At 40.4% G+C, this 13,679-nt stretch overlaps 1 protein-coding gene across 1 annotated transcript; it reads left to right on the top strand.

Moving 5' to 3' along the window:
• The first annotated feature begins 244 nt into the window (after positions 1-244).
• On the top strand, positions 245-12,816 carry LEPROTL1 (leptin receptor overlapping transcript like 1). The gene is made up of 4 exons (XM_059685505.1): positions 245-570; positions 8,288-8,363; positions 9,508-9,694; positions 10,531-12,816. Exons 1-4 carry the CDS (start codon positions 555-557, stop codon positions 10,645-10,647), a joined length of 396 nt encoding a protein of 131 aa, XP_059541488.1. The 5' UTR covers positions 245-554; the 3' UTR covers positions 10,648-12,816.
• Positions 12,817-13,679: the final 863 nt, after the last annotated feature.

The raw sequence follows: 13,679 nt of genomic DNA, 5'->3' as shown, positions 1-13,679 counted from the left end.
TGTCTCAGGAGATGGGTCCCGCAGAACCCTAGTTCGGGGTCGGAACCCAAGGAGCCGAGTGCAGACCAGCCTGACTGCTCCCTTATTACAAGGCTGGGAGGAGACATGGGTGCGCTTGGAAGATCGCAAATTCTCTCCCAGGGACATCACACCGTGCCTCCCACACGTCGAGGCTCCCTCCTTCTCCTCCTCCTCCTCGAAGAAGAAGAAGGAACATTGCGGGGTCCCCGCGAGGAGCCTCGGAACGGGGCTTCCGCCACCCGAGGAGCACCGCGGGCCGCCGCCGGCCCGCCCCGGAAACGGGCTGCAGGGAGAGCCTCCGGGGGCGGCGATCTGCCGAGGACCCGAGCCGGGAAGGAAGGGGTCGGCCCGCTAGTCCCCGGCCCGCGCGCCCCCCGCGTCCCCCGCGCTCCCCGCGCGAGTGCGAGCGGCCGGCGGAAGTACTGCGTCGCGCACTTCCGGGTGTTGTCTGGTCGCCGCCGCCGCGCGTCTCTGGTCTCCCGGCCGCCGCCGCCGCCGCCTCGGGTCCAGGAGCCAGGAGCGACGTCACCGCCATGGCTGGCATCAAAGGTGGGCCTGGGGCGCCGGGCGCAGGAGGGCTGGGTGGCCGCCCGCAGCGAGGGGGAGGGTGCCCCGCTCGGCCCCCGCACGCCACCACCCCGGCCGCAGCGCGCGCCGCGGGGTCCCAGCGCCGGAGGCCGACCCGGGACCCCCGCCCCCGCCTCTGCCCTCCCTCGCCGCTTCCCAGCCTCGGGGCGCAGGTGGGCGCGGCGACCTCCCAGATCGGACGGCCGGGGTCCCGGCTCCTCGGTCAGCCCCCGCGTTCCGCTCGTCCCCGCAGCCCCTCTCTCCCCACCCATCGCCCCCCGTACCCAGAACGGAGTGGTCCGCGGTCTGTTCAAAGTCCCGCGGCAACTCGTTTTGCAGGAGTTCGCATCCCGGAGAGAGGGGGGCAGAGTGTGCGTTTGAGGGGGCTGAGACCGTGAGAGATGCGCGGCACGGAAAATCAGTGTCATTTCCCACTGAAAGGCACCAGCGCGATCTCGGGGCGCTGAGCCGAGCCCCGTGGCCCCGCAGCGCCCCGGAAGGGTGAAGCCGGCGCTTTCCGAAACCTCGGCGGCCGCGTCCTCTCGGGCCCGGGCTCCGAGCTGTCCTCGCTCCTGGGGCTGATGTGTTCGGTCGTGCGGTGGGTGAGCCGCAGGCGAGACCCTGCCGGCAGCTCGCAGAGTTCCTCTTCTCCGCCCTCTCCGCGCTCGCTGGCTGAGGCTTTTCCACATGCCAGCGTTTGTGTTTAGTTGGGTTTTTAAAAGATGAAATAGTTTAAAACTTAGTGGGAAATGAGTCGTTTGATTGTAGCTTCTCTTTAGAAATAGGAAGGTTGCATTCTCCCCGACTGGTGGTTTTGTTCATGTGATTAGAAGCAGATACCCTTAACAGCGTTTTTCAACGTGACAATGAACTTCATTGATTTCCTGACCTGCGGCTTTGAAAAGGGGGCGGCAGAGCAGGAAGTGAAGAACTTTGATAGCCAGTGTTTTTTCTCTGTATTTTGTTTCCTTTAAGGACAACTTTGAGCTTCTTTCCCAGAGTCACGTGTGTGGGTTTTTTTTACTGTTTCTTGTTTATTTTTAATTTTTGAAAACATTTTGTTTCCCATATGAAACGTTGTCATCTGAGCAACTGAGAGCCTTTATGACAGTGGTTTAAAATCTCAGAAATCAGGATTTTAAAAAGATTCCCAGGTGATTCTAATGTGCAGCCAAGGTTGAGAACCACTGCTTTATAATCTCCTTCTGAACCATAATAGACCCTTTTAAATGCTTGTGTGAAGGGCAGTTACGGTAGAATGGTGTGGTTTTTAGGATGTTGCCAGGTTCCCTGTTCTTCCCCATTTCTTCATTGTCATTCATGCAGGAGTTTCTTAAAATAACTAATTTCTTCCTGTAAACCTAGGTAAATATTAACTGGGTGAAAGTGGCTCAGATGGAATTGTACTTAACATTTTTTGTTTCAGTAAGATTTTCTGATGGTTATGATGATGATTAGTTATCAGGATATTTTCTTCCTGTTGGCCTATTTTATTAAAGAGGAGTGTTGCTATAATAATTGGAACCCATTATTTATTTCTTGTGCCACTTGCCTGTTGCTTTGTTATATATTGGCTTTTTCTGGTAACTGCTAGATTAGGGAACTGGTCCCCTCTCCTACTCTAATTTCTTTGTAATCACAGAACCAGCACTCTGTCTCTAGATAGAGTTTAGATAATTGGGCTGTTCTATCCATCACTACTGTGGAGGCTTTGGGAAGAGAAATCAGACGCCTCTAAGTTTTGCTTCCAAATGTTGCATCACTCAATGACAGTATAAATTCTTGTCTTGTTGATGTCATCTAGGACAACCATTTATACACAAATGATGAAATTTGTATATAAATCAGCCTAGTTCCTGATTTCATAATACTGGAGAAACTTTAAAAGTTTGGGGAACGCTTTTTAGCACTTTATTTAAATCCCATTGGCTTTTAACCAGTATGACTAAGAGATGATATATCACAAAAATTTTTTTTGATACCTGAATCATATCTCATTTTTGTTCCTTGATTTTTTTTTAAAAGTTGTCTTTAAGTTTTTAAGAGTATACTCAAAGAATTTAGATTTTATTTTTTGATAAGAACATAATTGTTCTGTCACAGAACAGAGTTACCCTCAGAGACCAAGTCCTAAGACTACTTGCCCCTTGGCCAAGATGACAGAAAACTGGTATGCTTTTGGAGAATTTTTCTCCCTGATTTTTTTTTTTTTTCAGTCTCCTCCCTCCTGTCAGAGGCCAGATCTTGCTTATAAACAGTTCTACCTCCTCTTTCTCGTTTGTTTTAACATGGGGAACAAGATAATCAAACTTACAAAATTTTATGTCACAAGATATATGTAACTGATCTTTTCACTGGGTACATGAATTGCTGTTGAAAACATACATGCCTGGGTGATTCTTTAAAATAAAGATGTTTTGCCCAGCCAGTGTGGTTCAGTGGTTGAGCATTGACCTGTGATCCAGGAAGTCACAGTTTGATTCCTGGTCAGGGCACCTGCCCGGGTTGTGGGTCCATCCACAGTGTGGGGTGGGTGTGCAGGAGGCAACCGACCAATGATTCTCTCTCATCATTGATGTTTCTATCTCTCTCTCCCTCTCCCTTCCTCTCTGAAGTCAATAAAAATATATTTTTAAAAAATAAAATAAAAATGTTTCATTCTGCCGAAATTCACACACAGTAATTGTATTATTAAAACATGAATAAATAACCTCTGAATAAGAGCCTAAGGGTCTGTTTATAATAAATGTTAACTTTATGCCCTGGCTGATGTGGCTCAGTTGGTTGAGCATCAGCCTATGTACCAAAAGGTCACTGGTTTGATTCCCAGTCAGGGGCACATGCCTGGGTTGCAGCTGGATCCCCAGTAGGGGGCATGCAGGAGGCAGCCCATCAATGTTTCTCTCTCACATTGATTTTCTCTCTCTCCCTTCCTCTCAAAAGTCAATAAAAACATATTTTTTAAAAAAGAATATTAGCTTTAGTGTATGAGTTTTGTGACATATATTTTGACCTTTGTTTCCTACAGGATTCTAAGCTATATATATTCTGGGTAAATTGCCTTCTGAATAAATAAGGTGTTCCTATATAGTATTTATAGTGGTGAACTTAGGTGTTTGGCAACTAAATTTAAAAAAAAGTAGAAATGGTTTTTTACTTCCTCAGCATATCTTATAACTAGTATCTCTAGTGTCCAGAGAATTATTTGCATTTCAGATCTAGTCCAACTCTCATAGGAGAAACTACTGACTCTCAGATGTAATCACTGTATTTAGACAGTTAGTAGGAGGCTGATAGGAGATAGGACCCAGCATCTTCTGATTTTCAGTTAAGGGCTGTATCTACCCTACTACATCAGGCACACTAACTCCCCCCCCCCCCCCCATCCTCGCCTTTCCTCCCGGTCCTCCCCCCCACTCCCCTCTACTGCTCCTCCATCCTCATCTGCTTCCCTCCCTTTCTCCCGCCCACCCCTTTCATTCCTTTCATTAATTCTACCGATATTATTTATTATTGAGTGTTAAGTGCTGGGACATGAGCATCAACAACAGAAAAACATTTTCTCTTGTGGAGCCAACAGTTTAAAAGGAAAGACAAATACAAATCAATGTAAAGTACAGCTGTGATACTGAACAAAGGGGAGGTGTACAGTGTAAGGCAAGCATGTCAAACTCACAGCCCACGGGCCGCATGTGGCCCACAACAAATATTTTTGCGGCCCAGCCAATATAACAGTATGTAAGAAATATTTTAATAAAAATTTTGTAACTTAATTATTTTTTTTAATATATTTCTTTATTGATTTCAGAGAAGAAGGGAGAAGGAGAGAGAGAGAGAAACATCAATGACGAGAGAGAATCATTGATTGGCTGCCTCCTGCACACTCCCTACTGGGGAACGAGCCCGCAACCCAGGCATGTGCCCTTGGCCAGAATCAAACCTGGGACCCTTCAGTCCGCAGGCTGACGCTCTATCCACTGAGCCAAGCCAGCTAGGGCGTTAATTTTTACAATATCCTGTTATACATAATCTACAGCCGAAATACCAGAATGACCGGTCGCTATGATGCGCACTGACCACCAGGGGGAAGACGCTTAAAGCTGGAGCTCCCCCCTCAGTGCGCTCCCCCAGTGGGAGCACCGCTCAACCAGAAGAGGGGCTCACAGCTGACAAGCGCAGAGGCAGTGGCAGGAGCCTCTCCTGCCTCCACAGCAGCGCTAAGGAGCAGCGAGCCAAGGGGTAAGGAATGAGCAGACGGGTGGTTGAGCAGACGGGTGGTTTAGGAGCAAGAGGTCCCGGATTGCAAGAGGGCGCAGGCCTGGCTGAGGTGCATCGGGCCTCTATTAATAATGAACTACACCGTTCTCTAATGACTGATTACTAGAATCGTGTTGAATTCATTTCCCTTACATGCCTTTCACGCAGGCGCACCATTTCTCTCCACCGAACTAGCAGCAAATATTTTAGCAGCCAATTGCCACTTCATTAGTCTTGGACTGACTTGTTTGGTGTGCGCAATAGGAAATATTTGACTTTCAGAGAACAAGAAAAATAGCTTTATTTGCGTTACGCTTATTTTTTTCTATATTTTATTGATTTTTTACAGAGAGGAAGGGAGAGGGATAGAGAGTTAGAAACATGGATGAGAGAGAAACATTGATCAGCTGCCTCCTGCACACTCCCCACTGGGGATGTGCCCGCAACCAAGGTACATGCCCTTGACCGGAATCGAACCTGGGACCCTTGAGTCCGCAGGCTGATGCTCTATCCACTGAGCCAAACCGGTTAGGGCTGCGTTTCGCTTATTAATTTGTGCAATTATCCAGTGCCTGGTAAGTTAATGTTCAAGAAAAAATTAATTTTTATTAAAATGTTCTATTATGTTAACGATTACTCATTTATTTCAGCCCTTTGTATTCAGCATGTCTCTATCAAAATAAACCTACGTTTCTATGAAAATCGAAGCTTTCGTTCTTTTGCCCCCACATCAACTTAAACCTGGTTTATTTGGCCCAGGCTAGCCTTTGCGTTTGACATGCTTGGAGTAAGGAGAGTCTGCACATGCATGTCCCTCTGCAGAGTCCCCCAGATATCCACAGGGTCCAGTTTCTCATTTCATGTAGGTGTCTACTCAATGTCACCTCATCAGGCCTTCCCGGGCCTCTGGGTCTGGAAGAACACTCCCTCCCCTTTCCCTAACTGATTTTTTTCATAGCACTTGACATTTATTTGCTGACTTTTTAATTTTTTAAAATATATTTTTATTGATTTCAGAGAGGAGGGAGAGAGAGAGAGAGAAACATCAATGATGAGAATCATTGGTTGGCTGCCTCCTGCAGGCCCCACCCTGGGGAGTGAGCCGAAACCTGGGCATGTGCCCCGGCCAGGTTCATAGGTTGTGACCCCCTGGATCATAGGTTGACACCCAACCAGTGACGTGGCTGGCTGGCTTTTTAAATATTTATTCTCCTGCTAGAATGTAAGCTTCATGAGAGTAAGAGCTTTGATTTTTTTTTTTTTTTAATGATTTTAGAGAGGAAGGCAGAGAGAGATTGAGAGAGAGAGAGAGAGAAAGAGAGAGAGAGAGACATTATTGGTCAGCTGCTTCCTGCACATGCCATGGATTCCACCACCTTTTGGTGTACTGACATTGCTCCAACCGACGGAGCCACACTGGCCAAGGCAAGAGCTTTGATTTTTTTCATTGCTTTATCTTCAGAATCAAGAACAGTGTGTGACATACATTAGGTGCTCAATAGATACTTCTTGAATGAATGAATATAATAGTTAGGAGGTTTGGAAAGACTTTACTGAGGAAGAAATAATTGAGCTGAGACCTGAAGGAAGCGTAGAAATTAACTTGGAGGAAAGAGGAAGTTGTAGCAGGACAAGAATGCAAGCTCCCTGAGTGTGAAAGGGCCTTATCTCAGTTATTAACATATCCCAGCCCCTGTTACCTATTTGGTGCTCAGTGAATATTTTTTGAATGAAATGAATGAATAAAGCTGTGTCTGAGGTAGAAGAGACAACACGTGCAGCGACCACATAGACAGGGAACCTGCTGATTCCCAGAAAAGGAGAGGGCCAGTGTCACCGGAGTGCAGAGGGCAAGGGTGCGCAGCCTGTTGTGATGGATGCAGGGGACAAAAACAGGACAGGTTATGAAGCCCTGTATTTAACTGAACAAAACAGATGGTAAATTCAGTATTTCCCTAATCATTTACATTGCATTCCCTTGTAAACTTCCTCATTTACTGTAAAATTAAAATGCAAATTTTTCTTTCAGTTGCTGAAAATATTATTGCATTAAGGACTAAGTCAATGGTTCTCAATCTGTGGGTCGTGACCCTTTTGGGGATCGAACGACCCTTTCCCAGGGGTCGCCTCAATACATCCTGCATATCAGATATTTACATTACGATTCATAACAGTAGCAAAATTACAGTTATGAAGTAGCAACGAAAATAATTTTATGGTTGGGGGTCACCACAACATGAGGAACTGTATTAAAGGGTCGCGGCATTAGGAAGGTGGAGAACCACTGGACTAAGTAAATGTGTTCAGGGTTGATATGCCCTACATCAGTGATGGCGAACCTATGACACGCGTGTCAGAGGTGACACACGAACTCATTTTTTTGGTTGCTTTTTCTTTGTTAAATGGCATTTAAATATATAAAATAAATATCAAAAATATAAATCTTTGTTTTACTATGGTTGCAAATATCAAAAAATTTTTATATTGACATGGCACCAGAGTTAAGTTAGGGTTCTTCAAAATGCTGACACGCCGAGCTCAAAAGGTTCGCCATCACTGCCCTACATCAATGATCTAAATGAAAACTAAATGTGCTAGGCTACCACGTTCATGGGATTCCTTGATTTTGCTCACTTTAATTCAGAGAAGTATATCAGTAGTACTTGGCAACATCTAACCCCTTTATAATTAATTTTGGTTTGTATATGTTAAATTTTTGTCTTGACAACTTTTAGGCCTTCTGCAAATCTTTGGAATTTTAACTACATCACTAAAAAAAAAGACATAAGTTATTCTTTTAGGCACATAGTTGCAGAAATACCAGTTATATAGAACTGGAAATAAATTGATCATTTATTTATTTGCTTAATTCTAGGCCATTGACTAACTATTCAAGAAAGTTCTTTCTATTTACTGATATATGTGAAAACCCTTTATAAAATACAATGCTTTGTATAAGTATGTGTGTATAACTTTAGAAACTATCTTATCAGTTTTGTGTACATTTGTGTATAAGAAGCAAAAGCTGAGCCAGACAGATTTTCCCAGAGGAGGACAAGTCCAGTAAAGCTGACAGTGCGGAGTTTCTCCACATAATTGCTTTTCAAAACTATAGTGATCTGTGGGGTAAATATAATACTAATGTCTGGAGGAGCATTGATCTTGTAGATTGAGAAGGGAACCAGGGAATTCAGTGGTGTGCTAGCAATTTGAAAATCAATATTGCTTCATTTTGCCTTGAAGATGCTACAGAAGACATATTGTGTGACTAGGTAACTTACACTTTGAAAGGTAACTTTCAGTACATTTGGTTTTGTGTGTATTGTTTTGCTTTTTACTTCTGGGATTACAAGTAATGTTCAGACTGCTAATAATAATAATAAAAATAATAATTGATTTAGTTTAATTACTATTTCTACTTGACTTTTTATTTACTTTGCAGCTTTGATTAGTTTGTCCTTTGGAGGAGCAATTGGGCTGATGTTTTTGATGCTTGGATGTGCCCTTCCAATATACAAGTATGTAAAATGTTTGTGGGTTTTTTTTGCATATATAAGAATAACATTTTTCTGCTTTTAAAGCTCAAGAAAATTGTTTTTACTGCTGTAGAAGTAATCCTGAGAAACCATCTTAAAAAGAATGAGGAAGAGCTGTAATTGCTAATATGTAAAGTTCAAGATATATTGTTAAATGGAAGAGTGCAGCGATTCATTCATAATTTTAAAGTTTTTATCAACTAGAAAGATGGAAGGATCCACAAGAAGCTTAATAGGAGAGTAGGAAGGAAAAAGCAGAGGAGATGTGGGCAACTTTGAGTTTTCTTTTTGTGCTTTTGTATTGTTTGAGTTTTTTTCTTAAGCATATGTTCATTTGTAATTTTTTTCTAGTCTCAAAATATCTAGGAAAAGATTTTTAGTAAAAACATAGATAAATCTTTGCTTAGTATAAGCCTGTATGAATGAATCTTGTATTTTAAAATAATTTTGGACTATCGGAATTTGCAAAAATAGTACAGAACAGTCCCCTGGACCCTTCACACAGTTTCCCCTCAGTGATACTGTCTCACATAACTATAATTTTATTATTATAACCAGAAAATGACAATACAGAACTATAGGCTAAAAGCAATCTATTTTTATTGTAATCGATTCTATATTCTGGCTTAAAGTTTTCAGTATTACTTTCAGTTCATTTTCTCTACTTTGATTTTTTATATTTGAGGAGTTCCTAGTGACCTAAAAAAAAGTTTGGAGGTGTTCCAGCTCTATGCTGAGGCAGGATATCATTGAAGTCAAGGGCATGACTTTTGAATTTAAAAATCACTGCGATAACATTCCCATTTTCCGTATGCCTCTGTATTTATAACCTAAAATAAAATATAGTTTAAGTTTTAGGCCTTGATTCCAACTGTTTTAATTTATAAAGCATTTTCTTTTAATATAAGAAATATTTTACTAATTGTATCATAATGAACAATGGGAATACTATGATTCTGAATGTTCCTCTTTTTGGTGTTCAGGGTATAGCTTATGTTTAAGTTGTGTCATGTTTTGTACATTGCAATATTATTCCTTTGGTCCTCATTTTTAAAAAGCATATTTTATGTGTTGAAAAATGACATAAATAGCAAAACTACCTTAACTTATTTTTTTCTTTTTCTAGCCAATACTGGCCCCTCTTTGTTCTGTTTTTTTACATCCTTTCACCTATTCCATACTGCATAGCAAGAAGACTAGTGGATGATACAGATGCTATGAGTAACGCTTGTAAGGAACTTGCCATATTTCTTACAACAGGCATTGTTGTCTCAGCTTTCGGACTCCCTATTGTATTTGCCAGAGCACACCTGGTAAGTGAACACATTCTTCACTAATGAAAAGTTTTTTTCAGGAAAAAATTTTTGTTAAAATGACATGAAAAAGTGATGAGACAAGGGAGCCTCTAGGATAGAGATTTTAGAAACGTACTTTTGTTGTTAACTGATAAAAATGGTATCGGAGAGCATGGCTCAGGTGTGCAGCATGGTTGGCTCACCGATACTTTGCTGTCAGAATTGGGCACAAAAGCTAATCAACCAGGTGCTGAACAACCGCAGACCCAAGGAGAGCTTGTGTTCTTTGCAGGTGGGGAAGTACAAAGAGAAGGCTGGGTTACCTATACTCAGCTCTTCCTCCCAAACTCCCCAGTCATAGGTTCACTCTTTCATCTCTGGGGAAGTGGAGAAGACAGAAAAGATGGCGACTGGCCACCCTTTCATACTGCTCCTGCCCTTTTAAAGGATTGTACATGAGTATGTTTTCACCTCTGATATTGTCAATGTAATCTGCTCTCTGTATATTGGGGTTTTTGTTGGTTTTTGTTTTTTAATCTCTCTAGATAAAATTTTAGATTCACTAAAGAAGAGTTGGAGCACATTTCTTTATAAACAGAAAATTGTAGAATTCTATGCTGCCTCCTCATAGCCCAGAAGGCAACAAGCTTCTTTTGAATAGTTATTCATCTTTCCATGACTTTGTCTTTTCAAAGGAACTAGAGATAAATACAAACAGTAAAATAGAGGTACTATTAAGTGTTCAGTAGTGTTTTAGATCATGCTTGGCACACAACTAGAGCCTTGATTTGCTTTTCATTTTCTTTGTGTTTTCATATGTCTATTAACTGACTGTTTATATCTTATTTCCATAGATTGCGTGGGGAGCTTGTGCACTTGTTCTCACAGGAAACACAGTCATCTTTGCAACTATACTGGGCTTTTTCTTGGTCTTTGGAAGCAATGACGACTTCAGCTGGCAGCAGTGGTGAAAGAAATTACTGAACTATTATCAAGTGGACTTCTTGTGATTTGTTGGCCATCCATGCACACAGGAGATGGGGCAGCAATGCTGAATGGTGTAGCAAGCCTGTTGGGGTGTTCTAGATACTCCCTTTTCCCTTTTATTGTAAGCATACTATTTTCACAGAGACTTGCTAAAGGATTAAAAGGATTTTCTCTTTTGGAAAAAAAGCTTGACTGATTTCACACTTATCTATATAGTATGCTTCCTGTGGTGTCCTGCTGAATTTAAATATTTATGTGTTTCTCTTGTTCAGTTTTTTGTGTGTTTTTTTTATTATTAATAGGCAGTGTTAAAATTTTTATAAATGTAATAATCATTCTCATTGGTTAGGAATTAGATTTCTGCTGGGTATTACTGGGCTAAAGTATATCTTTTAAGATTATTTAACCTTCATTATTACAAAAAGTTATAAAAGTAAGTTCAATCAGTCAGGATGACATCACTCCCAATTTTATGCAAACATTCGGACTGTTGGCATACCTTATAGACTATATACTCAGTGTGTATATAGCTGCATTTATACCTCAGAAGGGCCAAGCATTGATGCCCATGCTGGTTTTGCCAGTAAGCAGATGTTTTGTGAATTGAAAATTATTTTATGGAATTGCTACAAAGGAGTGCTTTTCTTCTCAATTGTTTGAAGAATTTTTTTGTTAAACTTTAAGGTAAGGGTGTAAAAACAGATTTTTGAGATGTGGTTTTTATTTATGTTTATGATAGTTAAAGAGTTGCATTGTGGAAGGAAACGATGTTGAAATTTCATTTTTTGAGTCCTGTTTCTATTTATAAGGGAAATTTTTGGTCTTTTATTAGCCTTTCATATTTTACCATAGGTAAAATGGACATTTGTGGAACTACTACTGATATGGGAAAGATGTTTGCATCACATATACAGAAAACCTTTCCCTGCTCCCTCCTTTTAACTTATTTTATACAGTGAATATAGTAAGTAAAATAACTTCAAATATAGTTTAATAACACTTTAAATCAGAGGTGTTTAACTCAACTCACCTGGAAAGAAATTGCTATGCCATACATTCAGAGTGCCCCTTGCCCCACAAGGCCTTGGCATGATTAACAAGTGACTTGTTAATCCTGCAGATAATTCATGCATTAACAATTTTAACATTTAGACGATGGTAATGGTAGTTATTATTCTCTAATGTTATATGTAATTTAAAACTATTTAAGACAAGTTTCCTGTATACCTCTCAATTGTTTTCATTTTTATTTCATCACAGTAGAGCTGCTGTTTCCTTTTAAATGGCATTTATTGTGTGAATTAATGCAAAGTAGCCAAATCCAGCTTCAGACACAAACCCAACCTGAAAATTCCCAGTAACCTGGCATGATCAGATTGTAGTGGTTATTTGCAGCTCACAGTTATCAGTACTTTTTTCAAGAGCTAGTTATGAAAATGTTTTAATTGGTCTGACAGTATTTTGTTGAGGACATTTGTTTGTATAATCATTCAGTATACTTTCATAAAAAATTGTCTTGCCTTCAGACAAAACTGAGTAATCATGACAGATATCTTTTGTTATTTTATAAGTTTTTCAAGAAAATGGGAACAAGTTTTAGGTTTGGTCATCTTTTTACTAAAGATGCCTAAAGGCCACAGGTTTATACAGCTGCACCCAAGTTGTTACTTTTAGCTGTGAGATGGGAAGCAGAATGAAATATCTGCATGTGGTTGTCCCATTTACATAGTAGGCTGAAGATGGCTTGCAGTGGTGCTGTAGCCTTAAAGAGGAAGGTACAGCTTCACATGAATTAGCTGGTGAAACCGTTGGGAACTCAGTGCCTGTAATCTCGATTTTTTTTTCGGCAGGAAGTACATTCTTTAGTCATTCCCCATTTTCTGTTCTAGAATGTCAGCACAGTGCACTGCAACTGTTTTAGTCACTTGGCCATAGACTCCTTTTCTGACAGCTGCATATTCTTTCTGTATACTGATTGCATTGGCGGCATTGTGTCTTTGATCTTGCACACTAGCTTGACATAGTGCTGTTTTTGATTTCTAAGCTAGTTACTTGAGGTATGAATTTTCCATAGAACATGCACTGATACTTCATTGCCATTATTCTATGGAAAGAAAACTTTTGATGATGAAACAATAAAGATTTTAAATATCTTTTTTAGTTTGTGGGTGTTTTTGATATGAAAATGTACTACACACTTCAGTTTCTGAAGTGCATTATCCATTTTAATAGTGTAATATAAAGCACTATTAGTTACAACATTAGACTTACAGAAGTTTCACTTCCAAAATTAAATTGAAATCATAGTAATAAGTGTTACAATGAAGCCCTATGATTTTGAGCTGTAGTAAGAGGATTGGTAACCTGGGGAAGTAGAGTTTTTACCCACCCTTTTACAAAAACAGCAACAGAAGGTTTTGTTGACATGAAAAGATTACTGATAATCTAAAGTCAATGTTGTACTTGGCCTTAAATTTTCAGAACGCTTTTATGACTGCATGTTTTAATATCTCTGTTACCACTTACTATTAGAGTATTTTGTTTTTAGTAAACATTTCAAACAGTTAAAAGTAAAAAATTAATCCATGTAGTACAATGTGAACAGAGAAAAGTACTGTTCTCTTTTATCAAAATTAAGTCTTGTCCCAATTTATCCTAATTATAGTCTTATTATAAACTTTATAATGTTCAGATTATAGGTTCTTAGTGTCTAATATGATTTGGAGGTATTGTCAGAATAATCCAGATTTCTAGAGTAACTAGAATATTTATATAAATTTGACTAGATTTCCTAAGTCTCATATAACTTTTAGTTAACACATCAAATATAAAAAGCAGCCATGCAGCATTACTTTTCGTGATATGTGTGTTTTAGATCTCAGGATGCTTTGTGATGTATAAAATTGGTAGGACATAGACATTCATATTTCTTTCATATAAACATGTATTGCCCTTTCTCTCAGTAAAGACCAGGAAGCTCTTATTCTGTTACGAGCCTCCTAATATTCTGTCATTC

This window comes from Myotis daubentonii, chromosome 2 (genome assembly GCF_963259705.1).
Source record: "Myotis daubentonii chromosome 2, mMyoDau2.1, whole genome shotgun sequence".
NCBI classification, from domain to species: domain Eukaryota; kingdom Metazoa; phylum Chordata; class Mammalia; order Chiroptera; family Vespertilionidae; genus Myotis; species Myotis daubentonii.
Note: the sequence above shows the minus strand (reverse complement) of the source record. Positions and strands in the feature narration are given on the sequence as shown.

Coding starts and splice junctions, on each gene's coding strand:
- LEPROTL1 (XM_059685505.1), top strand. Junction 8,364..9,507: donor TGTGCCCTTCCAATATACAA/GTATGTAAAATG, acceptor TTCTTTTTCTAG/CCAATACTGGCCCCTCTTTG. Junction 9,695..10,530: donor TATTTGCCAGAGCACACCTG/GTAAGTGAACAC, acceptor TTATTTCCATAG/ATTGCGTGGGGAGCTTGTGC.